Raw genomic sequence first — 25,889 nt, 5'->3', positions numbered from 1 at the left:
CTCTGTCAGGGAACTCTCCACATTAACTGAATTTGTTTCCAAATGTTTGCTCGTGATCGATAACAAGGGTGGTGGGGTGGTTACTTCTCGAACGATCACTTATTGTGATCGATAGCATGAGACTGTAGAAACTGTGGGCTATCAGGAGAGATTAAATGATACTCTTAACTGCAACGATTAGCTGAGAACAATGTGGTTTATTATTTGTGCACCTGCCGGGTGACACCAGTGAAACAGGGATGTTAAATACTTGAATACAGCCACGTATTGTTTTTGGGAAGTCTGTATTCATTCATTTTTTGGAATAGTTAAATTTAGCCTTCTCAATCTGTATCTGATGTGAGTTTTAAAATATGACTGCTTAACAAGATGCTCAAGTGTTAACCTTAAAATATGTGGGATTCTGATCTGAATTAAAAAAAGAATAATTACATTGGTTAAATTGGGTGTTATCGACGGAAGTAGAAGTTGCCATGAGGATGTTGTGTGAAAATCTGGATCTAAGTGTGACGTTTCCAATATTTAACAAAAACATGAAGGTTTGATCAATAATGCAGAATGTTGATCCTGAACACTTCTTACTGGTAAAACTCTGTTGGCAGTATGGCAGTGAGCGTGTGGATTTATCGATGTAGAGGAAGGTGAAACACCCACATACCTGATGCTCACACATTACAGAACCACAGAGGCAGAAGTCAGTGCAAGGGGTGGAAAGAGTTCTTCAGTAACCACCAGAAAATCAAAAATCTTCACAGATTTGAACACTATCAGTGGGGCAAGAAGGGAAATGCAGAAATTGGCAAAGACGTGGATTTTGAATGAGAGGTGTATGACCCCATGTTACAACTGTCTCTGTGTGGATTACATCCCTGCTGTCAACCTAAACATTTTGTCTGCAAGCGCAGTGGAGAACCACTTGGCCTGGACTCTCCCGATCCAAATTGGTGATGAGCAACATCTTTACCCATCCTCCCTGAAGTGCTGTGAGGAATTGGCCACTGTCTGGAAGGTTCCCGGTGGAGAGGGGTGAATGGCAAGGATCACGGAAGGTTTGGACAGGCTAGATGGAATGGTGCTACAGATGTGCCACTAAATCTGCTAGTGAGACTGGGATCACTTGGATGCTTCACTCTGGTGACGATTCCTTCTTCTGTTGGAAAAATATTCAAATAGGAGGGTACTGGCAGAAATTGTGGAATGCATCAAATTACATGGAAAAACCCATTCTTGTGTGGCTGGTATTGGAAACTCGTGAACCCTTCTCAGCAGAGATTGATCCGGTGGTGGTCTGGATTTTAACACCGTCTTTAGTGAGGAGGCCGGTGTCACCAAAAGACATTATTTTGCAACTTGTTGCACATGTCCACAGTAGATGAACAAGATTCTGGTTTCTCAATGAGTCCTTCCAAATATAAAAATGCTTCCTTATTTTCAGGAGAGAGGTGGCCCTCAGTTTTAGGGTAAAACATGAAGGTCTGCAGACACAGTGATTGAAGTAAAAGCACAATGCTGGAGAAACTCAGCAGGTCACACAGTGTCTGCTGTTTGGGGGTTTGGTTCTGTGGTTGCTGGATAACGTGTTGTTTACATGAGAACCAACAATAATAATAAGGTACATGTATATGGAACCTTTACTGTAGTAAAGGATCTTGAATAAATTTGCAGGTTCATCAATCAAACTTTAAATTGTAGGATAAGAGCAGAATGTTGGGTCATGAAGGCAGGTATTTAGGAAGAAAGAGTGAAAGCCTATTGAGTACAAGTAAATCTTTGAGGTTGTGGAGAAGCTTCTCAGTGGTTGCATGACACTTGATTGCAGCTCTCACTGAGTACAACTCCTTCCTTTCATAGTACACAAGTGCACTGGAGAAACTCAGCAGGTCTCGCAGCATCCATAGGACGTGAATGTCAGACCTGGGTCCTTTTGTCAGGTATAAGCAAAGGCAGGCAGGGACCCAGATAAAAATGTGAGGAGCAGTAGGAGGCAAAGATGAGAGGAGGGAGGAAGGGGCAGGAGGAGCATAAGAGGTCATAGATGGAGGCAGGTGGGGAGGGTGGAAGAGAAAAAAGCTGAGGTGATGGGGAAGAAGGTAGTTCTGTGACAGGAGAGGAAAGGGGAGGATATGGGAAGCTACATCCTCCCCTCCTCTCCTTCCCCCTCACCATCTTTTTATTCGGGCATCTACCCGACGAAGGGTCAAGGCACGAAGCGTTGGTGACCCTTTACTCCTATGGACGCTGTGTGACCTGAGTTTCTCCAGCACTTTTGGGTATTGCACTCGACCTCAGCATTGACAGACTTTCTCTTTTGGCTCTTTTCTTTCTCTCCCTCTCCAAGTCACTCACTCATTCACTCCTTCACTGGCCAGAAGTGGATTCTTCCAGACTCCAGCTTCCTGCTGCTCTCATCTTGCAGCTCTTCACCCAATAAACCTTCTTATTGGATGAGAAATGAGCAACCAAACTGGCTGGAAAATGGACTGCACGATTGATCCCCAGTGTTAGGAAAATGGAATCAGAGACATATTGCCAGAATCAGAGGAAAACAGCGCTCTGGTTTATTGGGTTGGTCTCTGTGATAGAGATAAGGCGAGCCCACAAAGGAATTTGTAGTTAATGAGAATATTTAAATGATATAATTTAAAGTTCTAATGTAATTTCTATTGGACCACAATAGCATTGGAACCTATAATCATTTAATACTGTGATTACGACTGCATTCAATTGACAGTTAAGAATTTTAATCATTCAGCAGTTTGGTGCATTGACCGGGGACAGGCTTGTATTTATTGAGTAGTGGGCAGTTTTAGTAAGAAGGGGCTAGCTTACTCAACAGTTACATGATACGGAATGTGCATCACACTTGTTAAAGACTTCTCCGGAATCTGTAGTTAAGCTCCTCATACCAGACCTTGCCATCTGGCTATTGGAGTCTGACAATAGATCATCTTTTCCTCAATTGGTGATGGTGGTGCCAAAAGCAAATGTCGTCTGCTAGTGTCTATCAGCTTCAGCTCAGAGCAGTTCAGGAATACAAACCTTGGCCTTCTGACATAAACCCACTTCCACAATGGGCCACAAGGGGAGATTTGATAGAGGTTGACAAAATTATGAGGGGAATAGATAGAGTAAATGCAAGCAGGCTGAGGGTAAGTGAGATACACACCAGAGGACATTGGTTAAGGGTGAAAGGGTGAAAGATTGGGGGGAGTGTCTTTACACAGAGAGCGGTGGGAGTGTGGAATGAGCTGCCAGCTGAAGATGCGAATGTGAGCTCTGAGCTCAATTTTAACATTTAAGAAATATTTAGACAGTGATATGGATGGGAGGGGCATGGAGGCCTATGGAGTGGGTGCAGGTCACTGAGACTAGGCAGAATAATAGTTCGGCCCAGACTAGAAGGACCGAAGGGGCCTGTGTTTGTGTTGTAATAGTTCTACGTGCTTATGCTTTTGGTCAAAAGAACAACTATATTGGGGGATAATGAGAAGATGTAGAACCAGAGCAGCTGTGAGAATTCATGCAGAAATACAGTGCATGCAAACTCCACACAGAAAGCACTGGAGGTCAGGACTGAATTTGGATCATTGGATTAGGATTCATCTTATTTATCACAAAATACCGAGAACAGTGAGTAGGGTTCTTCCGTGAACTGACCAGTAGGTTATTGCTAACATCCACATAGCTGGATAAAGGGGCACCAAGATTACAATGGAAAGGAAGATCAGTCAGCACAAAGGAAGGGCAGCGTGAGAGCACTGTTGTGGGATTCATTGAGGACCCTGACAGCTGCAGGGAAGAAACTGTCTTGAAGCCTGTTGCTGCGTGCTTTCACACACTTGAGCCTTCTCCCTGATGGGAGGAGGGAGAAGAGAGTGTGTCCGAGGTGTGATGCTGGCTGCCTTTCATAGGAAGTGAGAGATGGGAGTCCACAGAGAGGAGGTTGCTGTGAAGCAGCAGTCCCAACTTCAGTGTGTATAAAAACTGTTCCTCAGAATAGTTTGCAGATATCGCCAATCTGAAATAAAAACAGAAAATGCTGGAAACCCTTAGCCCTTAAGGCAACATCTGTGAACAGAACCATGTTCAGAAATAACACAAATAATGAACAGATCCAGTACCTATTGTTTTGTGCCTTTTATTTTACTTTAGTCCAATTAAACCTTTTTTTGTCTATTGATGATTAACTTTTAAAAAATGTTTTACTAATACAGTAAAAGTCCAAAAATCTGGATGCCAGAAATCTGGACCACCCAAGAATCTGGACTTTTCAAAAACTCTCAGACTTTTAAAAATTAGTGAGCTTTTGGATGCATTTATAAGTGTCCCAGACACACAGAAGTCATGAGAATGAACAAATAAATATTTATTTGGTTGTATTTTTTATGAAAATTTGAATAAACTATCAAAATGTATCTGTTCATCTCATCTTTAATCTCCTTAAATTTGAATTTTACAAGTACTGCCCCAGAATCCGGAAAGTCTGAAAAGTCAAGATTTTAACACTTTTACTGTAAAATAAAACTCTCAATGTTATCCAAAACTATCAAAGCAATGCTTTCGAGGTCCCCAGAGGATCAGTAATTCCCACATTACAGGAGCCATCCCTGGCTGATCCGAGGGAGATTCCATGTCTGCCAGAGAGAGGATCTTTTCCTCAGCTTGTATTCTGTTTTGGATCTTCAGTATTTGTTTTATAGTTTCTCTCAAACCTGAGAGATCACTTACCAAGTGGTCAAAGAGCCAGAGTGAAAATATAGCTGCAGCATTCGGTCAGTTCCTGCATGTTGAGTGTAACTGTAGAATTATATATTACTGTCACCAGTACCGGGATACAGTGAAACGCTTGCTTCAATGTGTCATTCAAGAATTGCCAAATTGTGTTCCCATCTTGCAGAAAAACAAAAATAAAAAGAAAGGAGAGAGAAAAATACAAAATCCTAGAAAATAGTGCAGCAAACCATTCCACCATTCAATACCATCAGGGCTGATCATGCCCATCTGGGCTGATTCAGTCCCCATCTGTGCTTTCACTCTATACAGTCTCTAGTCGTCGATCCCTTCAGCTGCATTCAACTCCCTTTTGAATACATCTGATGAACTGGCTTCAACAACTTTCTGTGGTAGGGAGTTCCACCAGTTCACAACTCTGAGTAGAGCTCGACCAGTCTCGCAGCATCCATAGGAGACAAAAATATATTGCTGACATTTTGGGCCTGCTATCTCCGGATCAATCTGATGAACCTTTGCTGCATCTCCTCAGAATGTCTCTCCTCGGATCAGGAGACCAAAACTGCTGACAGTGCTCTCCAAGGCCCTGTACAGCTGAACCATGCTTCTATATTCAAAACTTCAGAGAAAGTGAGCAATTGAGGAGAGAGCCACCTCCTCTGATGTGGCTACTTCTCCCCCATCCCCACTCTCACAACCTGCAAGGTTTCTCTCCATTGTCACCCCCTTGATCGTTGGACCTGATTACCCCACATCTGTGGCATGGTGGGAGAGTGTCTAAGCCAGTGGTTCTCAACCTTTTTCTTGCCACTCACATGCCACTTTAAGTATTCTCTATGCCATAGGTGCACTGTGATTAGTCAGGGTTATTTAAGATGGGATGTGGGTTGAAAACCACTGTTTTAATTGTCCCTCATTGACTCGTTATGTGCACAATTTCATAACTCCAAAGGAGATGAGCCAATGGCAACTTTTCTCAAGTAAAATATTTCAGTAACAATTGGGTCTAGAGCAATGATTCTCAACCTTCCCTTCCCACTCACATCCCACAGTAAACAATCCCTTACTCATCACAGAGCACCAATGGCACAAGGATTACTTCCAGTGGGATGTGAGTGGAAAGAGCAGTTTTATGGGCTTTGTCAGAGTGAAGCAGTCTCACCTTATCTCACCTTTCTTGTTGTCTCTCCATACAGTGCCATTCCGGGAGGCGCCAACGTACTCAAACCGGCGGAGGGGTCCTCAGAGCACGCTCTCTGCACCACGGGTTCTTCTGCGTTCGAACAGTGACAACAACCTGAACGTGAACGATATCCCAGAGTGGCCCAGCAACCAGACCACCGCCCCACATCGAAGCCTTTCCCCACAACTGCTGCAACAGATGCAGAACAATCCCAATGGCACCATAAAAAGTGGGAGTGGAACCCATGGCTCGCGTAGTCGCTCCCCGTCCCTGAACCGGATTGGGGAGGAGGTTCAGAGGTCACAGCACAGGCAGATCAGGTTCGTAAAATTCCTCCAGTAACCATCATACTGCAGTCCCTAGTATGAGGGACAAGGAAAGTAATCCTCAAGCTCAGCTTTATGCCACAGGTACAGTGAGAAAGTTTGATCTTTGAGCAGTCCACCTCGCCATCCCATACATGGTACGGGAGATTAGACACAGCACAGAAGAGGCTTCAACAGGAAAAATCTGCAGTTTCTAGGGTCAAGTGCAATACACGAACGTGCTGGGAAAACCCAGCAAGTCACACAGGAAGTAAAGGGTAACCAATACTTCAGGCATGCCTGAGTAAAAAGGCAGGGGGAGAGGAGAAGAGGGAGGAAGGGGCAGGGGGAGGAGCACAGGCTGGCAGGTAAGAGGTCATAGGTGGATACAAGCAGGAAGGTAGAAGAGAAAAGTGCTGGGAAGTGATCAAGGGCAGCTGACTGTTCTCTTCCCCCGCTCCTTCCTCCCCCCTTCTCCTCCTCAAACACCTGAGAGGTACCTTCCTGTTTTTGCTTAAACATGAAGGTCCCAGGCCCAAAAAATTGGTTACTCTTTACTTCCTATGGATGGTGTAAGACCTGCTGAGTCTCTCCATCACATTGTGCGTTGAACATGCACAAGAGCAGAGTTACAGCGAGGGATCAGTGGACATGGGGCAAGGACAACATAATTTCACTCATGTGAGATTCTTGCAGGAATCGGAGAGTGTCATGAGCATATGTTTGGTATTGTTCTTAATGCCCATTGGTATATGAGAATTTAAAACAGTTATTATAACTTGGAAATTGGATATATATGTGATCTGGGGCTGTCGGGAGGGAATAAATGAATAAGACTGAGAGCTCTTTCAAAGTGATGGAGTGGGTATAATGAGCTGAATGCCCTTCCTCTGTGCTGTAAAATTCTCTGATTTGCGCTTATCTTGCTTTATACCAGGGTTATTGAATAACCTTCTCCTCGATATCCCTTGAAAAAGGTATGAGGGAGAATGTTTTATAACCATTCATTAATTCAGGGGTCCTCTGTCAGAAATGCCTCAGCAATGCCACAACAGTTGACCTGACAAGAGTCACGTGTTTCCCAAACTGGACAGGTTTTAGCCAGGTCGAATGTACGCGTGACATTTTCTCGAAGGTCCAAGGGGAATCTCTCCTCGTTGTCCTCTGCTATGAAGTCAGTTTGATTTGCAAACCCACCTCTCCTTATGTTTTCATCAGTGTTCTAGTCACTATTTCCACTGCATCCTGACATGAAAGACACGGCGTATAATCTGGACCCAACTGAGAGACACGCTGAGTCAGCAAGAACGATGGCCGCAGCCAGGTCAAAGCTTAAAGACAAGGGTGAAGAGTGACACAAGTTCCAGTTTCCCAAAGGGTGAGCCCACACACTCAGAAAACGTGCACAACATCAAAGAGTATGGAAACCGTCCCCTCCTCCAGACTGTAAAGTGTCAAGAACATGGATAAGACCATCGCTCAAACCCCTCTCCCCTCCATTGACTTCATCTATACATCCTGCTATCTTGGAAAAGCAGACAACATATTAACAACCTCATTCCATCCCAGCCACACTCTCTTCACCCCCTCAGGTCAGGAAGAAGATTCACGAGTGTGAGATCAGATGGAACCAGATTCAATGACCGTTACTTTCTCACCATTATCAGACTCCTGAACTCTAAAATAGTAGAAGTACATTGTCTTTTCTCTGTACTAATTGATCTCTCCCTGTACTCCTGCACTTTTTTCGACATAGAGCAGTAACAGGCCCAATTAATCCCCAATCCTAGTGCATTTTTGAAGGGTTGGAGGAAACCAGAGTGCTTGAAGAAACCCATGCAGACACGGGGAGATTGTACAAACTCCTTACACAGTGCCAGATTGGAACTCAGGTCATTGGAGCTGCAACAGCGTTGCACTAACCGCTACACTAACCCTACCGCCCCTCTGTATTGTGTCTTCCTCACTGTACTATGAATGGGATGTCTAGCTGAATTGCACACAGAACAAACTCTCTCACTGCACCTTGGTACCTGTGACAATAACCTTGAACTTGCAGCTGCAAGAGCTGATTGGGTGACAGTCTCATCTCATCTTCAAGCGTCCCTTGTTCACTTAATGCTAACGTTAGTAACTAGAGTAACAAGAACAGGATTGGAGTGAGGGAGAAGGAGAATAATTAAGGCACCAGAAATACTTTGGACCTTCATTTTCCATGCTGTCTGTGCCACCACTGACCTCAGTCACCATTGATTCATTAAGAGTAAGAGTGGTCTCTTCCATGGTGTGGGGGGAGGATGTGAAGGAGTGAGCCCTGTGTTGTCACCAGGTTGCCTGGTAGACATTGTCAGGAGTCCAGGAACACCATCCATGTCTAGCTCCCACATAAAATCTCTCCTCCTTGTACAGTACAATTCTGAGAGATCCAACTCTGGGGCCTATTCTCTCTCCTGAGTTCCAGTATTAAGTGGGGCAGGCTAGTTGTAAGTGGGGCAAGCCTCTTTTAATAGGGCCTGTCTCCATTAAGTAGGGCACGCTGACTTGATGTGGGGCAGGCTAGCAGTATATAGGGCACAGTGGCTTTAAGTGATGTGGGCCCTGACGATGGATGAGGTGGTGAGAGAGTTTAGGAATGGCGGACGCTGCCGCTGTTGCGGAGCTGGAGAGAGCGCGGACTCCCGCAGGGTCAAACTGCCCAGTCTGACTGCTGTCAGCTCCGGACAGGTTTTAAATATCCTATAAATGGATTTATTTAAAAATACTGCAACCACAGGTCTGTTCCCAAGATGGCAGTGCCTATGTATGCTATGAGGAGTTACAGACTCCAGGGAAGCGAGGGCTGCCGCAGGGCACCAGAAAGCGAAGAAACCACCTCCCATTTGAGGAGAATCAGAGGAGATGACCCATGGGACAGAGCCATGATGGGGGAGCAGTGAAGGGCTCTGAGGCTGAAGAACATGCAGGCAGTGGGGCTGCTGGTGACTCGAGGCGAGGAACCCATGCAGGCGGTGGGGCTACTGGTGACTCCAATCAAGGGATTCACAAAGGGCTGCAGACTGCTGGAAACTGGCTCAAGACTGGTTGAAGGGTACCAGATGTCGGCACTGGGATGTGAGAGGGTGCTGAAGGGTTCCTGATCATGTCAGAGTTTCAGTTCTGGAGCTTGGGCTGCTGGTAATTTGGACTGGACTCGTGGCTGCAGGGACTGTGGGAACACTGGAGGTGAATCCTTGAACACTCGGTGACTCCAAGAGACTCCTTTTTTGCTTTTCTTTCTGTCTGTAAGACAATTTCTGCCGATGGTGAATCTGTCTGCTTTACAGCAGTGAGGAAAACAGATTTTTTGTAATATTGCACTGTCTTTAATTCATGGCAATAAATTGAATATTGAGCTTGCTGGCTTTGAGGAACTGGCCATTGTTAAGTGGAGTGAACTTGAAAATGGACCTGTGCTGAGGGGTTGGCAGTGAGCAGAATTCATGTTAGTAGCCAGGTTGGGTGAAATGGGTGTGTCTGGAGAACTGATCCAGTTAACCTCCATGATAATGCTTACAACCAAGGGTATCCTTGACTTCAAAAAAGATGTGGCCAACAAGCGGGCGGCACTGTTGGTGAGGTGGTTTGCGCAACGCTGTTTCAGCGCCAGCGATCGGGACCGAGAGTTCTAATCCTGCACTGTCTGTGAGGAGTTTGTACGTTCTCCCTGTTCTGAGTGGGTTTTCTGTGGGGGCTCTGGTTTCCTCCCACCTTTCAAAACTCATCGAGGGTTGTAGGTCAATTGGGTGTAATTGGGTGACGCAGGCTCATGGGCCAAAAGGCCTGTTACCATGCTATATGTCTACATTTAAAATTAAAAAACTTATGAGTTAATATGCAATTTTAATTTTACCATTCTATCCCATAATCCTTACAGTTCCCCAACCTGGGCTGCTTTGCATTAGTCTACAACTTGTCATTGTTGAAACACAGCCTTGCACCTTTTCAACAAAGTTTGTACCTGACTAGAATTAATAAAGGAATGAAAGCTTGTTAAAGGTGCAGAAACACCAGGGAGGAAGCCACGTGCCATGTTCACAAAGAGCCAAGTAAAGGAAGGCCTGCATCATACATGTATCACCTTTCTTGTCTCTTTCAGGGTCCAAGAGCATTGCTTAGTCAAAGAAATGTATAGTCATTGTTGTAAGGAGGGGAAATTCATGACCAATTTGTGTGCAGCAACCTTCAACAAACTGTATGATGACTCTTCCCAAGCAATCTGCTGTAGTTATGTTCATTGAGAGGTAATTAATTACTGCAGAGGGTATCACAGTTTTACAGCATAGAAACAGGCCCTTTGTCCCATCTTGTCTATGACAACCATCTCCCCAAGGAAGTCCCATTCGTTCCATATCGAGTACAAGTTATAACCATATAACAATTACAGCACAGAAACAGGCCAATTTGGCCCTTCAAATCCGCACTGATCCAAGTACCCTCCTCTAATCCCATTTACCAGCACTCTGCCCAGATCCCTCCATCCCTCTCCCATCCATATACTTATCCAACTCTTTCTTAATTGACAAAATTGACCCTGCCTCCATCACCTTTCCCAGAAGTGATTGTCACATACATATTCAACCAGACCATCATGCACACACAGTGCACCCGACCCACTAACAACATAGGGATCCAAAATAAATATAAAAAATAATTTGTGGGTTTCCAGGATTGTTCAACAGTCTCATGCCTATGGGAAGAAGCTGTTTCCTGGTTTTATACTTCTGTATCTCTTCCTTGAAGGGAATGTTTCCGGGATCCTGCAGGCTGGATGGGAAAGGAATCTCAATGATTCTCTGAGCCCTCTTTAAGTACCACTCCCTGTAGATGTCATTGACAGAGGGAAGGGAAGGCCCAGAGATCTTCTCAGCAGTTTTAATCACCCTCCATTCTGACCCCACTATGATGCAGCCAGCCAAGGGGCTCTCTATTCTGCTCCTGTAGAACATTGTTAGGATGGCGCCTGGCGGTGTTGCTCTCCTCAACCTCCTTAGAAAGTGTAGGTGCTGCTGTGCCTTCCTGATTAATGAGGTGTTCCTCTAAGCCTTTCATATCCATGCATCTTTGAAACAGTGTCATTGGACCTGCCTCTATCACTTCCTCTAGAAGCTCATTCCATGCACCCTCCCCCCCTCAGGTCCTTTTTAAATCTCACCACTCGCACCTTAAATCTATGCCCCCACCTCCAGTTTAAAATTGTGATGATTAACTAGGACCCTCTTGTCAAAATACTTTCCATGGAAGACTTCCAAATGAGAGCGCAGATGGGATGAATGAGCGAACAGACTCGATGGGCTAAATGGCTTACTTCTGCTCCTATGTATTATGGTCTAAAGCTTCACCCTAAAGACTGCGAGGCAGACACATGTAGCAAACGCTGGGTACTGCTTTACAATGACAGCCTAGATTTTTGGTGCGTAGTGACAGAGCAGGTAGTCGTCAGAGGTTCGGGTGCCTGCTGACACTTTCCCATACCTTGATGAAGGGCTCAAGCCCAAAATGTTGGATATGTATATTTTCCTTTGCTATATTGAGGACACTGTTTGACCTGTTGAGTTTCTCCATGTTTGTGTTTTTTACCTCAGCAGGTAGTGCTGCTGTAGTGTAACTTTAGCATCTAGCATTTGAAGCTGACCTCTGGTGTTAACTGTGTGGAGTTTGCACATTCTTCTTACAATTTTCAGTTTCCTTCCACATCCCAAACACAAGCTGCTTGATGGGTTAATGAGCAGAGAAATAAATGAGGAATGGGAATAATGGGAAAGCTTTGAGATCCAGTGTAACCTTGACAGCCTGAGTGTTATAATATAATTTTTTATGTACAGTACGGTAATAGGACCTTCTGCCCCTTGAGTCCATGCCCCCCCCATTACACCAATTAACTTTCAATCCCCCACAACCCTTGTACATTTTGAACGGTGGAAGGAAACTGAAATTGTACAAACTCCTTACAGACAGTGCCAGATTCCAACCTGGTTCACCAGCGCTGCAATAGTGTCCCGCTAACTGCTACACTAACTGTGTCACCCATGTAAATAAAGATTCAGTTGACTGGGATTTGAATTTAAAACCTTTTGACTCAGATGCATGAGTATTTTGCATTAAATGATATCCAACACCTGGAAGCAATTCCCAGTTTAAGGAAAGGTGGGAATCCGATCTGGGTCAGAAGTGATCTGGCTGGAGTAACTGGGGTTGGAGATGAGGTGACCGTGCTCAGCATAAATCAAGGCAAAAAGGCACTGTCAAGATCCTACCTAATTCCTTGCTCTATCTCTGCCACTAATTGGCACAGTTCTTTGTATTACATAGTCATTAAACACACAAATAAAACCATTCAACTCACAGCGTCAACTCAGAGCTCATGCAGATAAAGGCTTCACAGAGGTATGAATAAGTATAATTTAGATGGAAAATGATGACTGCTTATATACAAAAAAAAAACATTTCTATTGTGCTATTCCTTGTCTTGGCATATTCCAAAGTACGTTATAACCAATGAAATATTTCTCAAGGGAGTCATTGGAGATTTGTAAATGACAACGTAATAAAATTCAATTCACCTGTAAGCAACAACTTACATGTACATACTGTCTTTATACAGTAAAATGGCTCTGGGAGCTTTGCAGGAACTTTAATAGGCAATATTTGACACCAAACAACATCAAGAATAATTAGAAATAAAGATAGAAAATATTGGAAATGATCAATAGGTCGGGCAGATTCTGTAGAGAGAGAAGCAGAGTTGAGGTTTCACAGCACGGTTCAGGATGCACCGGGTTTTCTCATTTTCAACTTGGATGTCAGAAATACTTGGATCCCTGCCCTAGTATGACAAAAGGCAGATATAACTGGTCAACACCTGCACTGATTCAACTTCCTAAATCCTCCTCTCTCTGTCCTCTGCAACTCTTTATTTAAATAGCTTTTCTCTTCATGCAACATATGTGGTTGCTCATCTGTTCTGTATTTCAAACCTGAACAATGCAACTGATTTATCCAGCTCTCTAATTACATCACACATGTATGCATGCATCAGACATGTCAGTTGCATATTTCCTCACACAGAGCAGAGCCAAAATCATTAGTCTCTAAGACACAGTCAACTTGAGAGGAAAGGTATCTCAGCATTGTAATGATAGAGTGCTAGTGATCCTCCTGACCACAAGAGGGAGTCAGAGACTAGTTTGTTTGCAGGTTTGGTTGGATTCAAGATGGATGCCTCCACACAGTCCTGTGTACTTTAACGAATAAAGCATACTGGTAGTTGTTTCAAAAGAACCCAAGTTTCTTTATTACAACAAAATAAACATCACATGGGTCCAGGAGAGGAAGAAACATCAGGTGTGTGCAGAGTGTGTATCTGTTTTTATCAGCAGAGATCTGGAGAGTGTAAAGATTAATGATGCTGTAAATTGGACTGGAAATGTCGACCATGAGTGGAGATTGTTCAAACAAAGATTCATGCTGTACCTGCAAGCCAATGGACTTGATAGCAAACCTGATGCATTGAAAGTTGCACTGCTACTTCTTGTGGTGGGACCTCAAGCACTAGAGGTTTTCAATACATTTGTTTTTGCCGAGGCAGAAGACCAGGTCAAGTTCAACAAGGTTATCGAGATGTTTGATGAACACTGTTCACCAAAGAAAAATGAAACATTCAAGAGGTACGTGTTCTTCTCACATGCAGCTGCAGGGAGAGAGCTTTGATACTTTTTAGCGGTCTTGAAATTAAAAGCAAGAACATGTAATTTTGGATTGCTACAAGATTGTGTTTGGGATTATTGATAAGAAAGTGAGAGAGCGGTTGCTGCAAGAGACAGAGCTTACTTTGGAATTGTGAAGATAAGCCACACCAGCGAATTAGCACAGCAGCACGTGAAAATGTTTGGAGCCAGTGAAGATGAAGGCATAGCCGTAGCCACAGTATGTGTCCTCAAACATAAACAAAAAACTAGATATAGGAATCAACAAAAAGGAGAGATATTCATTTGTAAATGACATGGCCCTCAACATGCACCAAAATAATGTCCCATCTATGGAAAGGCCTAATAAATGCAAAGGGCAGAATCACTGTGCAAAGCAATATTTTTCCAAAGGGAAACCAAACAGAAGCGTGTACAATTATAAAACACACCATAGAAGAAACTGTTCTCGGAGATGCACTTTTCGTTGGCATGGTAGTGCAGGACACTGAACCAACAGACACTGAACAGCCAAGCAGGACAAGTGCCATACAAATGAAGCAAATGTACATTTCTAGCTGTACACAGGGGCAAAGGTAAATTTGATCTGTTAGCGCAACATCAGAGCAATGAAGATAAAGCATTACATCCATGCAAATCCTGTACAGCTCAAAACATACAGAGCATCAACACAAAAGGTACATGTAAACTCAAGGTGAAAGTTAAAGAGCACCACATCAGGTTCACAGTAGTCCAAGATGGACTTGAATCACTGCCGGGTGACAAAGCATGTAAAACTTAAGCCTGGTCAAGTGGGTGCACACATCAAGGAACCCTATTGTGTTAGCCAATGTGTTATCCAGTGCAATGACGCAGAGTGAAGCACACAATGAAGTTTCACAGAGACAGATGTGAATCTCCACGTGAATCTGATCACTGAATCGTTTCCTATATGTGACATAAAATCCAAGAAGATCACAGCTGAAACAGAAAAGGATACTACTCTACAAAAGGTCATCAAGGATCTGAACCTAGGGGTGAATGTTAGCCATACTATAACATCAGAGCTGAGCTGAATGTTGTCAATGGGGTTTTACTCAGAGCAAAATAGTCATTCCTCAATCACAGCAACAAGAGATGTTGAAAAGGGTGCATAAGGGGCACCTTGGAATGGAAAAATGCAAGAAGATGGCCAGAACTGCTGTTCATTGGCCAGGGATAAATGCTGACAGTGACAGGATGGTTTCCAGCTATGAGATTTGTTTGAAACATCATGCAAACCAGACAAAGGTAACCATGATAATAACTGATGTACCAGCAGAACCATGGCAGAAATTTGGGACTGATCTGTTCCACATGGATGGAAAGAATTACTTGCTGGTTATTGACTCTCTATCAATTTATCCAGAGATTGTGTTGCTTCTTAATATGTCTGCTGCTTGTGTGATCAAATACATGAAATCGATGTTTGCAAGACAGAATTTCTCAAATTGTCTTCAGTGGGGATAAAAAGGCCACTGTTCTGGAGGAAGTCAATCCAAGATCCCTCACTGTCAGAACAGAGGATGGTCAAATACTGAGGAGGAATCGAAAGAACCTGCTGAAAATATAAGAGACACTGCAGGAACAGACAAATGCAGAAGATCCAACCTGTAAGGCAACAAAGGAAGCACCACCCATGCTAGACAGTAGTCGACCAGTAGAGCTGACACATGCACGTGCATTAATAAGATCCACATGTGTTATCAAAGCATCTGACAGAGTGAATCTTTAAAAGAAATGCACACTTAAAAAGTTTATGCTGCTGATGTTTGTTTATGTTTGCATTGAACTTTAAATTAAAATGAATATTGTATTAGTGTATCATGTTGTTAACCATCTCAAGGAAAGCGGATGTGATGATAGCATGCTAGTGATCCTCCAGACCACTGGAGGAAGCTTAAGACTAGTTTGTTAGTAGTTTAGTTGGATTCAAAATGAATGCCTCCATATGGTCTTGTGTGCTTTAGCTAATAAAGTATAATTGTTAAAAGAATCCAAGTTTCTTTATTACAATAGAAGAAACAGATTAATCAGGTTACTTTCAGAATGAATGAATTTTGAGTGTTAGCTGTGGCGTGATGGATGGCTCTCTTGATTTTCAATCACATGGTCATGAGTTCCAATCTCATTTGAGGGTCTTGACTTCACAAATCTTGACTGAATTTCCAGTTCAGTACCAAGGGGTGTTGCATTGTCAGAAGTGCAGTCTTTTGAGTGATCATGAAGCTGAGGCTCTTTCTCCTCTTCTAATTAATGTTGAAAGGACGGGGCAGTTCCTACCAGAGTTGTGGAGAATACCTATTCATTAATCAATATCACTGAAACAGATTGTCTGTTAACAATCATTGAAATTCTGACTGTGTGAATAGCTGTGAGTAAAAAGCAGGCACGATTTTTGACACTGAGTCACTAAAGGAATTATCAGGACAGATGATCTGGGCTTGGAATTTGTCACGGAAGATTTACATCCAATTCACAGAGCTCAAAAGTGAACAAATGATTGACGCAAAATAAAGACGTGATCATGGGTGCACATGATTGCAAAGATCCACCTTGAAGAGAACAATTACGATGTGTGCATCCAATTCAATTCATCAAGCTGCAGCCCCATTGGTGAACCTTACTCATGAGGACAGAAGTTAGTAAATCAGGGCTGACGAATTGGGCTCTTCACCCTAACAAATGTTTGCAGTGTCAATCTCAAACTCTGCAGGTGCTGCACAGAATAGTGGCTGGGCAAATTCGAAATATGCAGTTTTACAACATAGAACATACAGCATAGAATGGACCTTTCAGCCCATGATGTTGTGCCAACCTATATAAACCTACTCCTTGATAAGTCTAACCTTCCCCTTACAGCCCAAAATCCTCCTTTTTTACTTCTGTCCATGTACCTTTGTTGGAGTCTTCTATATGTGCTGTACTAGCACCTCTGGCAGTGCGTTGCAGGCACCTTTCACTCTCTGGGTAAAATTCTTACCTCTGTCTCCCCTAAACTTTCTCCCCTCATCTTAAATGGATGCCCTCTGGTACTGAACATTGTTGCCTTGGCTGTTTTCTCTCTTTCTTTCAGTCTCTTCTCATTTTCATTGCTTCAGAGGAAAGCATAACCTTTCTTCAGAAGACACGTTCCCCGTTCATTGACAGCATCCTGGTAAATTTCTTTTCCCTCTCCAAAGCTTTCTATAATGAGGTGACTGGAACTGAACACAATAGTCTCAAGTATGGTCTAAGTAGAGTTTATAGAGCTGCCACATTACCTCCTGACTCGTTAACCCAATTCTCCAACTAATGAATGGCAGCACACTATGTGCCTTCTTCACTAGCCTTTCAACATGTGAATGTCGACCCCAAGAACCCTCTTTTCCTCCACACTGTTAAGAATCCTGTCAATACTCCACCTTCCAGTGTACCACCTCATACTTTTCCCAATTTGCAACTTCTCTGCCCAACTCTGCATTCTCTCTTTATCCTGTTGTAACCTACCACAACCTACTACACTAACCACAGCACCTCCAACTATTGTGTCATCTGCAAACTTATTGACTCACGCTCCACTTCTTCATTCAAGTCATTCATAAGAAATCACTTAGAGCAGGGTCCCAGAACACATTCCCGTGGAATACCACTAGTCATCAACCACCAGTCAGAATGTGCTCTAGCTATTATCATTCTCTGCCTCCTGCCGGCAAGCCAATTCTAAATCTATGTCACTGAATTTTCATGGATCCTATGTGACTTTCTGAATGAGCCTACCATGGGAACCTTGTCATTAGGTTTACTGACTAAAGTATATACACCACTCATCTACCGCTCTACTATATCAATTTCCTTTGTCATCTCATTGAAAAACAAACTTAGGCTCGTGAGGACAGAGCAACCTTTCACAAAGCCGTGCTGACTATCCCTGAGAAGACTGTGCTTCTCTCAATGCTCATACATCCTATCCCTAAGCATTCTTGCTAATAATTTGCCCACTTCTGACATAAGACCCACTGGTCTATAATTCTGCAGGATTTGCCTTATTACTTGAACTACATTTGCTACCCCTCTAATCCTCTAATACAACTCCTTTGGCCAGGGAGGATACAGAAATCACCATTAACATCCCGGCAATCTCTTCCCAGAGTTACCGGAAGCTTATCCTGTCTGGCCCTGGAGACTTGTTTTAATAAGCTCCCATGCTACCTTTCTTTCCTCGACATACTCCAGCACATTTTCCTGCCTGATCTGGGCTGACCTCTAATTAATCAAGATCCCTCTCCCTCGTAAATGCTGAAGTAAAATAGATACTAAGGTCATCCCCTGTCTTTTCCTCCAAGCTCATGTTGCCCTCTTAATCTCCGAGTAGTGCTATTCACTCTCATCATCCTCCTGTTTGTCTACCTGCAGAGAACCTTGGGATTTTCTTTAATCCTATTTGCCAAGCCTTCTCATGTCCCTTTCTAACTCTCCAGAGTCCCTTCTTGTTCTTCCTGGTTACCTATGTGTCCCATTTGAATTTTGCTTCCTTCCTCCTTTTGAAGTCCTTATTGACTTGATGAGCACTTTAATCCTCAGGGACTAAATTCCAGCATTAACAACTTGGTGGGAGAGGTAGGATTGAAAGACCATTTTAATGGAGGTGCAGTGAAGGGCACTCTCCAACCATGTGGCATTAACATTAACATCAATTTCTCCGTTTTCTGCTAACCAACTCCCCATTCTCCCTCCCTTCCCTTTTTTCTTGACCTTTCATTTAGCTCTCCATCCCTTCCCACTTCATTCTGCCTGCTGCTGCTCCATCCCTCATCAACCTATTATCTCATGGCTTTGGGACTATGTTCCTCCCTGCACCCATCCCCTCCCACCACCCACCATCATTTTGCTCAGATGCCTCCCAGAATCTTTTCATATCTTGATAAAGGCCTCAAGCTTGAAACGTTAGTTATGTATCTTTATCATTGCTATATAAAGGAGACTGTTTGACCTGCTGAGTTTCTCCAGCATCATGTTTTCTCTAGAGTTTAATAGGATGAGATGAGATCTTGTTGAAATAAGAATAATTCTAAAAGAGCTTGATGGACACAGGGAAGATAATCCCCCCAGTTGAATGGTCAAGAATGGAGTCTGCAGCTTTTTGTGCTTTACTAATGTTTCATGTTGATGACTTTTAATCAGCACTGAACCGTTCCGATACAAGTTATGAAGGTTCATTATCTGAAACTCTTGATCTTACTGTTCAGTCCCAAAGATAGTATTGCAGCAAGATGGAAGAGGAAATACTGTCCAATTAACTTATGCCGGCCCTTAGATATATAAACAATAGAGAAGGCCAAAGACTGTGAGGTCAATGTGAAAGTGATAAGTAACTGGAAGCTCATGGTCACCCACATCAACTGGTCAGAGGTTTGAGCTACTGGTTCATCTGGAAGGTACCAGAAATTCACTTGTATCTCTTCCAAATTGAGTTTATCATTCAGAAAAGAAGAGATAAAAGGACAGGCGATGCATCTTCTTGGGTTACACAGGAAGGCGGTGTGAGGAGTACTTGATGGAGATGGAAAAGTAAAGCAGGAGACCACAAAAGGCACAGTCCCATTATAATGGTAAAAGGGGAAGGGAGGGACACATGTGTCTGAGGGTGGTGTCACTTTGAAGGTAGAACAAGTTGCACATTATGAGCCATTGATGGGTGGACGGTGAGGACAAGAGTTCTCATTCTGACTGGGAGGATATATGATAAGAGCAGAAGACGTTCACTGGGAGCATTGCTAAAAGAATTATTGAGGATCCCTACCATCCATCAAACAGTATCTTTAATCTACTACCATCAGGAAGGAAGTACAGGAGCATCAAAATTAGGACTGCTAACTTCTTCCGGCAGGCTGTGAGGATTATGAGCAATATACTGCAACCTTGGGTTAATTATTAATGAAATTGAGTAAATTATTCCAGAATATTTATTAATTTTGTGTTATATTTCTAAGTATGTTTGTGCTGTGTGAGAAATATATGTGTATCCGTGTACACCATGGTCTGGAGGAACACTGTTTCGTCTGGTTACGTATGTACAGCCAGATGATAATAAACTTGGTGGGGAGATGGAACAAACATGGTCAGGGCAGGCCTATCATGGTGGAGAGGAAACCTCAGCTGAGGGTAAAGCAGGCACCTCAAATGCACTGGCATGACAAGTATTGTCATCAGTTCAACCTCTGTTGAATGCTCTGCATTTCTTTCTTCTTTGGCTTGGCTTCGCGGACGAAGATTTATGGAGGGGTAATGTCCATGTCAGCTGCAGGCTCGATTGTGGCTGACAAGTCCGATGGGGGACACGCAGACACGGTTGCAGCGGTTGCAGGGGAAAATTGGTGGGTTGGGTTTGGGTGTTGGGTTTTTCCTCCTTTGCCTTTTGTCAGTGAGGTGGGCTCTACGGTCTTCTTCAAAGGAGGTTGCTGCCCGCCGAACTGTGAGGCGCCAAGATGCACGGTTTGAGGCGATATCAGCCCACTGGCGGTGGTCAATGTGGCAGGCACCAAGAGATTTCTTTAGGCAGTCCTTGTACGTCTTCTCTGGTGCACCTCTGTCACGGTGGCCAGTGGAGAGCTCGCCATATAACATGATCTTGGGAAGGCGATGGTCCTCCATTCTGGAGACATGACCTACCCAGCACAGTTGGATCTTCAGCAGCATGGATTCGATGCTGTCGGTCTCTGCCACCTGCATTTAATTGTCAATTAAATAACAAAGGACAACTTCTTACATGCAGTGGATGTGAATAGAAGTACCACTTACTCTTGCAAAGCCCCTTGGGATGTTTTCCAGTGTTAACACTGCAGAATGATTGCAATTTGGTAGTGTTGCTGTTGCTCATGTACTAGCGATCACTTCAGGAGATTGAGAACATATCATCACTCACTGCGAGGGGAAGGAAAACTATTTGTTTTCTGAGCTGATTTAACTGTGATTGTTGTACAGCAGAAACAAAAGCTGAGAAATCTGTTTGGCAGGGTAGGTGGGTAAACATTGCAGAATTCACCTTCTTAGGTGACGGGGGGAAAGGGAGAGGGGGTGGGGTTGATTTGGTTGGTATTTGAGGTATCCAAGCCATGACGTTTGAAGAAGAGAGCCAAGGAAATTTCAGGTCGACAGGCGAGTTATGAAAATCTGCTGCTCTTGTCCCAAGGGAGTCTGCTTGAGATATTCTGAGATATGAATAGGTAGGTATGTATTATTTCTTCCCGTTGGTTCACTGGTAACAAATGGGCAGAAATTCATGATCACGGAGAGAAAAATTTCAGACAAGAATTTTATACGAAGAGTTATTGAAGTATTTGCAGGTGGGGGGGGGGTGGCAATGGAAGAAAATAGAACTCACATAATTGTTCTTTTCAAGAGTTGGCAGAGATATAATGGGCTGAATGGTTTCTTTCTTATTCACTGAATACGAAATATCCCATTAGCCGCAAGATCCATTAGGTCATGGAGTTAGTTAAGCAGCAGAGAAACTCAGAGTCACCCTGTGTTCCTCTCCCGTCTCTATTCCCCCCCCCCACCCCCCGCCCACCTTTTTATGCAGGTTTTTGCCTGATTTTTGCCACTCCTGAAGAAAGGTTCCGTTCCGAAGCATCAGATGCCTTTTGCTTTCTATAGATGCTGTGTGGCCTGTGGAACAATCCCACCCTTTCACTCCTTGAAAATCACCCCCCCCATTCGAGGCAGCGCACTTTCCAGCACTTCCACATCCACATCCTTATTTATAATGGTGACCAGAAATGCATGCAATGTTTCAGGTGTGGCCTTGCCAATGTCTTGTACATCTGCAACATGACGTCCTAATCCCCATACTCAATACCCCAACCTAATGCCTTCTCAGGGAGCTAAGAACTTGCATCACAAGGTCCTTCGGTAAATCACTGAGTTGAACATCCAGATCAATGAAAACATCATCTCACACTTGGCTGGATCAAATACCATCTGCCCAACCTTCCAACTCATCATCCTTGTTATCTACAACTCCAGTAGTCATTATGTTATCTGCAAATTGACTTATCAGACCCTCTCATCCAGGTCACACATAATCAGTATCTATGGCAAACAACATTGAGTTTTAAAGGAAAACTCTCATGGATTTCACCAACACAGACAACCAGCACCAAAAGGAAGCACAAGCTGTGGTTGTAGTAAAAACAGAAATGCTGGAGGAACCCTACAGGTCTCAGAGCATCCATAGGGGGTAAAGATATATTACCGATATGAGGTCCCTATTCACCCTTCCTGATTTGATGCAGAGCCTCCACACACCATCATAAGTTTTCCAGGTGTTGTTTCTCTCCAGGTAAGTAATTATAGATCATAGAGCAGTACAGTGCAATGCACAAATGTAGCAGGGAAACTCAGCAGGTCACGCAGCGTCTCTAGGAAGGGTAACCAATGTTTCTAGCATGGGCCCTTCCACAGGTATAGCTGAAAACAGGCAAGCACTTGAACAAACCGGTAGGGGGAGGAACACAGGGTAACAGGTCAGAGGTAGATATATGGATACAGGTAGGAGGGGAGAAGAGAAAGAAGGTGAGAAGAGGTCATGGGAGAGAATGGGGGTAGCTCTCTGATAGGAGAGGAAAGAGAAGGGGGGTGTGGAGCTGGAGAAAAGGAGACAGAGGTTTAGGGCAAGACAGTCTCGTGGGTGGAGAGTTGGTTAGAGAGTGTTGAGATAGAGTATAAGGTGTTCTTCCTCCAGTTTGTGGGTGGCCTTGATTGGCAGTGCATGAAGCCACAGAACAGTTCAGCACAGCCTGACTCTCTGTGCTGAACATGAACACAAACTAAAACTCTGCTGCCTGCATTGGGTAGCGTTAATCATGAAGCCGATTCCGCTACCTCTTCCTTTATCTGAGAACACCATCTGCTTCAAGACCAGACTTTTGCTCTGCTTTCCGCATTTCCTGGGAGCTGAGGCACTAGCAAGCTACCTCTTCCTTTATCTGAGAACACCATCTGCTTCAAGACCAGACTTTTGCTCTGCTTTCCGCATTTCCTGGGAGCTGAGGCACTAGCAGGAACCTTCTCCTGATGGAACAAGGTACGCTTATCTTAAAGGAGTCTTTGCCTACATTAAAATAGTCCGTGCGGACATTTGAAATGGGACACCATACGGAAAGGAAAGGAAATGATGTTTGATGCAGGACTCCCTTTGCTTGAAGAGAGCATTCTCACAAGGAGAAAATGAATTGTTGGTGGCCTATTTTTCAGGGATCTAGGTTGGTGAAGCTCTCTTTATCAACTCTGGACCTGCTGAATCAGAAGATATTTGGTGCACCCGTTTCCAAGCTAGATTCGGTTGCACAAGACAACTGAGTGAGTTTGAAGGAATGAAAAAGAAAACAAAAGAGCAGATCCCTTCATCAGAACTGTTCCTTAAAATGAGGATAACTTGAGACATTAACTCTAATCCTCCTCGTTTTAAGGACCTGTTGTGATGAATGGTGTTGGATGTTAAAATGCTAACACCATTTTTCTGTAAAAACATAGTGCTGGGGAAACTCAGCAGGTCAAACAGTGGCCTTTATAGAGCAAAGACAAAGATACAGAACTGATGATTCGGGTTTGAGCCCTTCATCAAGGTGTGGACAAAATGTCTTCTGAGGAGAAGCAACACCCAATTTTCCACCTGGGCGCTGTCCAACCAAATAGGTTGACATCGACTTCTCCAGTTTCTGCTGGCCTACTTCCCCATTCTCCCTCCCTTCCCCATCCCTCTGTCTCCTTTCTTCCAGCTCTCCACCCCCTTCCCTCTCCATTCACAGAGCCACCCCCTTCCCCTGTTTGCTGCTGTTCCCTCCCTTCTCCACCTATTACCTCCTGCCTGGGGGACTGTACTCCTCTTCATGCCCCTCCCCCCACTGTTTGGTTCAGGCATCCGTCTACATTTTGCTCATAGTTTGATGCAGGGCTCAAGCCTGAAACGTTGGTTATCTACCTTTATGTTTGCTTCATCAAGGACCTGTTAAGTTTCATTTCAACCACAGTGACTGCAGATGTTTGAGTTTTATTCCTGTTTCTCTGTCCCCAGATGCTGCCTGGCCTGTTTAGCATTTTCCTTGGATGTCAAAGCTGCTTAATTGAAATGTTTTGCTGCAGGAACTGATTGAAATGATGACGTTCTTGCCCCGCAGAATTATTGAAGCGGTTGTCATTCTTTGTTCTTTGCAGTCCTGCTGCTATTAAGGAAGTTGCCCCAGGACTGGAAGGTCAAATATCAAAGCGCAAGCTGTACAGTGCGGTGCCTGGAAGACAGTTTATCGTGTTGAGGTCCTACCAGCCTCAAGGAGATGGGGAGATTGCTCTTCACAAAGGAGATCGGGTGAAAGGTTGGTGCACGTTTCCTTCTTAAAGAATAAACCACATGAGCTAAGCACATACGATATGAGAGTTCAATGCCATAGATGTAAGTCCAACGTACAGATGCATTGAAATTCTGATGCTGCCATCAATCGAGGACATTAGTTAAACAAGGGAAGATGCAGATGCTGGGATCAAATATGCTCGAGAATGTCATGCATGTCAGCATGTCATGCAGCATCCAAAGGAATAAAGGGTGATCAGCGTATTAGGCATGGGCCCTTTATTATGGATAAGAAAAAACAGGTAGGCACCTGACTTTCAAGTTGGGGGAGGAGGAGAAGAGGGTGGAATGAAAGATGCACCAACAATTATGGAACCATTAGAACATCACAGCACAAAAACAGTCCCTTTGGCCCTTCTAGTCAGTGCTGAACTATTATTTTACCTAGTCCCACTGACCTGCACCCGACCATAACCCTCCTATTCAAATTCAGATCTCAGATTTATTGCCAGAGTACATACATGACATCACGTACACCCTGAGACTCCTTTTTCTGCAGGCCAAGCAGAATTACCACTTATTGGTGGTGCATAAAAAAATGTACACAACGTACACGTAAACAAATAAAGAACCGATAAAGAATGTAAACAAACTGACTGTGCAATGCAGATAGAATAATAAAAATCAATAAAGTGCATAAGTAAGAGTCCTTAAATGAGTCCCTGATTGAGCTGGTTGTTGAGGAGTCTGATGGTGGAGGGGGAGCAGGTGTCCCTGAATCTGGTGGTACGAGTCTTGTTGCACCAATACCTCTTACCTGATGGTAGCAGCGAGAACAGAGCGTGTGCTGGGTGGTGTGAATACTTGATGATCGCTGCTGCTACTCTCTGATGGCAACATTCTCTGTAGATGTGGGGAGGGTTTTGCATGTGATGTCCTGGGCTGTGTCCATTACCTTTTTAGAGGGCTTTTCGCTCAGGGCTATTAGTGCCCCCATACCAGACTGTGATGCAGCTGGCCAGTACACTTTCCACCACACATCTGTATAAATTTACCAGGGTTCTCGGTGTTATACCAAACCTCCGCAAACTCCTGAGGAAGTAGAGGTACTGACGTGCTTTCTTTGCCATGACACTAGTGTGTTGAGTCCAGAAAATATAATTCGAGATAGTGATTCCCAAGAACTTAAATTTGCTCCCCCTCTCCTCCTCTGATCCCATAATGATCACTGGATCGTCCACCTCTGGCTTTCCCTGCCTGATGTCAATAATCAGTTCCTTACTTTTTGGTGACAATGAGAGTGAGGTTGTTGTTGGTGCACCCTTCAGCCAAGTTTTCAATCTCCCTCCTGGATGCCGACACATCCCCTTCCTTTATACAACCCACTACCATGCTATTGTTGGCAAATTTGTAGATAGTGTTATTGTTATACCGAACGGATGGCAGTCTCTTCAATCTGAGGCGCCTGCAAGCTCACTCCAAGACACAAGAGCAACTTGTTCGTGAACTACACTTTGCAGACGATGCCGCTTTAGTTGCCCATTCAGAGCCAGCTCTTCAGTGCTTGACGTCCTGTTTTG

The 25,889-nt window shown here is 43.9% G+C and overlaps 1 protein-coding gene across 15 annotated transcripts in view; it reads left to right on the top strand.

The window, feature by feature from the left end:
• shank2b (SH3 and multiple ankyrin repeat domains 2b) overlaps nt 1-25,889 on the top strand; it is a 1,183,051-nt gene that overhangs the window by 362,915 nt on the left and 794,247 nt on the right. For all 15 annotated transcript variants that reach the window (XM_069902317.1, XM_069902307.1, XM_069902287.1 and 12 more), the window contains 2 exons: nt 5,928-6,234; nt 24,177-24,334. In XM_069902317.1, the coding sequence (XP_069758418.1) occupies nt 5,928-6,234; nt 24,177-24,334 (465 nt within the window). The remainder of the gene's footprint in view (nt 1-5,927; nt 6,235-24,176; nt 24,335-25,889) is intronic.

Source organism: Narcine bancroftii, chromosome 1 (genome assembly GCF_036971445.1).
Source record: "Narcine bancroftii isolate sNarBan1 chromosome 1, sNarBan1.hap1, whole genome shotgun sequence".
Classification (NCBI taxonomy): domain Eukaryota; kingdom Metazoa; phylum Chordata; class Chondrichthyes; order Torpediniformes; family Narcinidae; genus Narcine; species Narcine bancroftii.
This window is presented reverse-complemented; position numbering and strand designations above follow the sequence as displayed.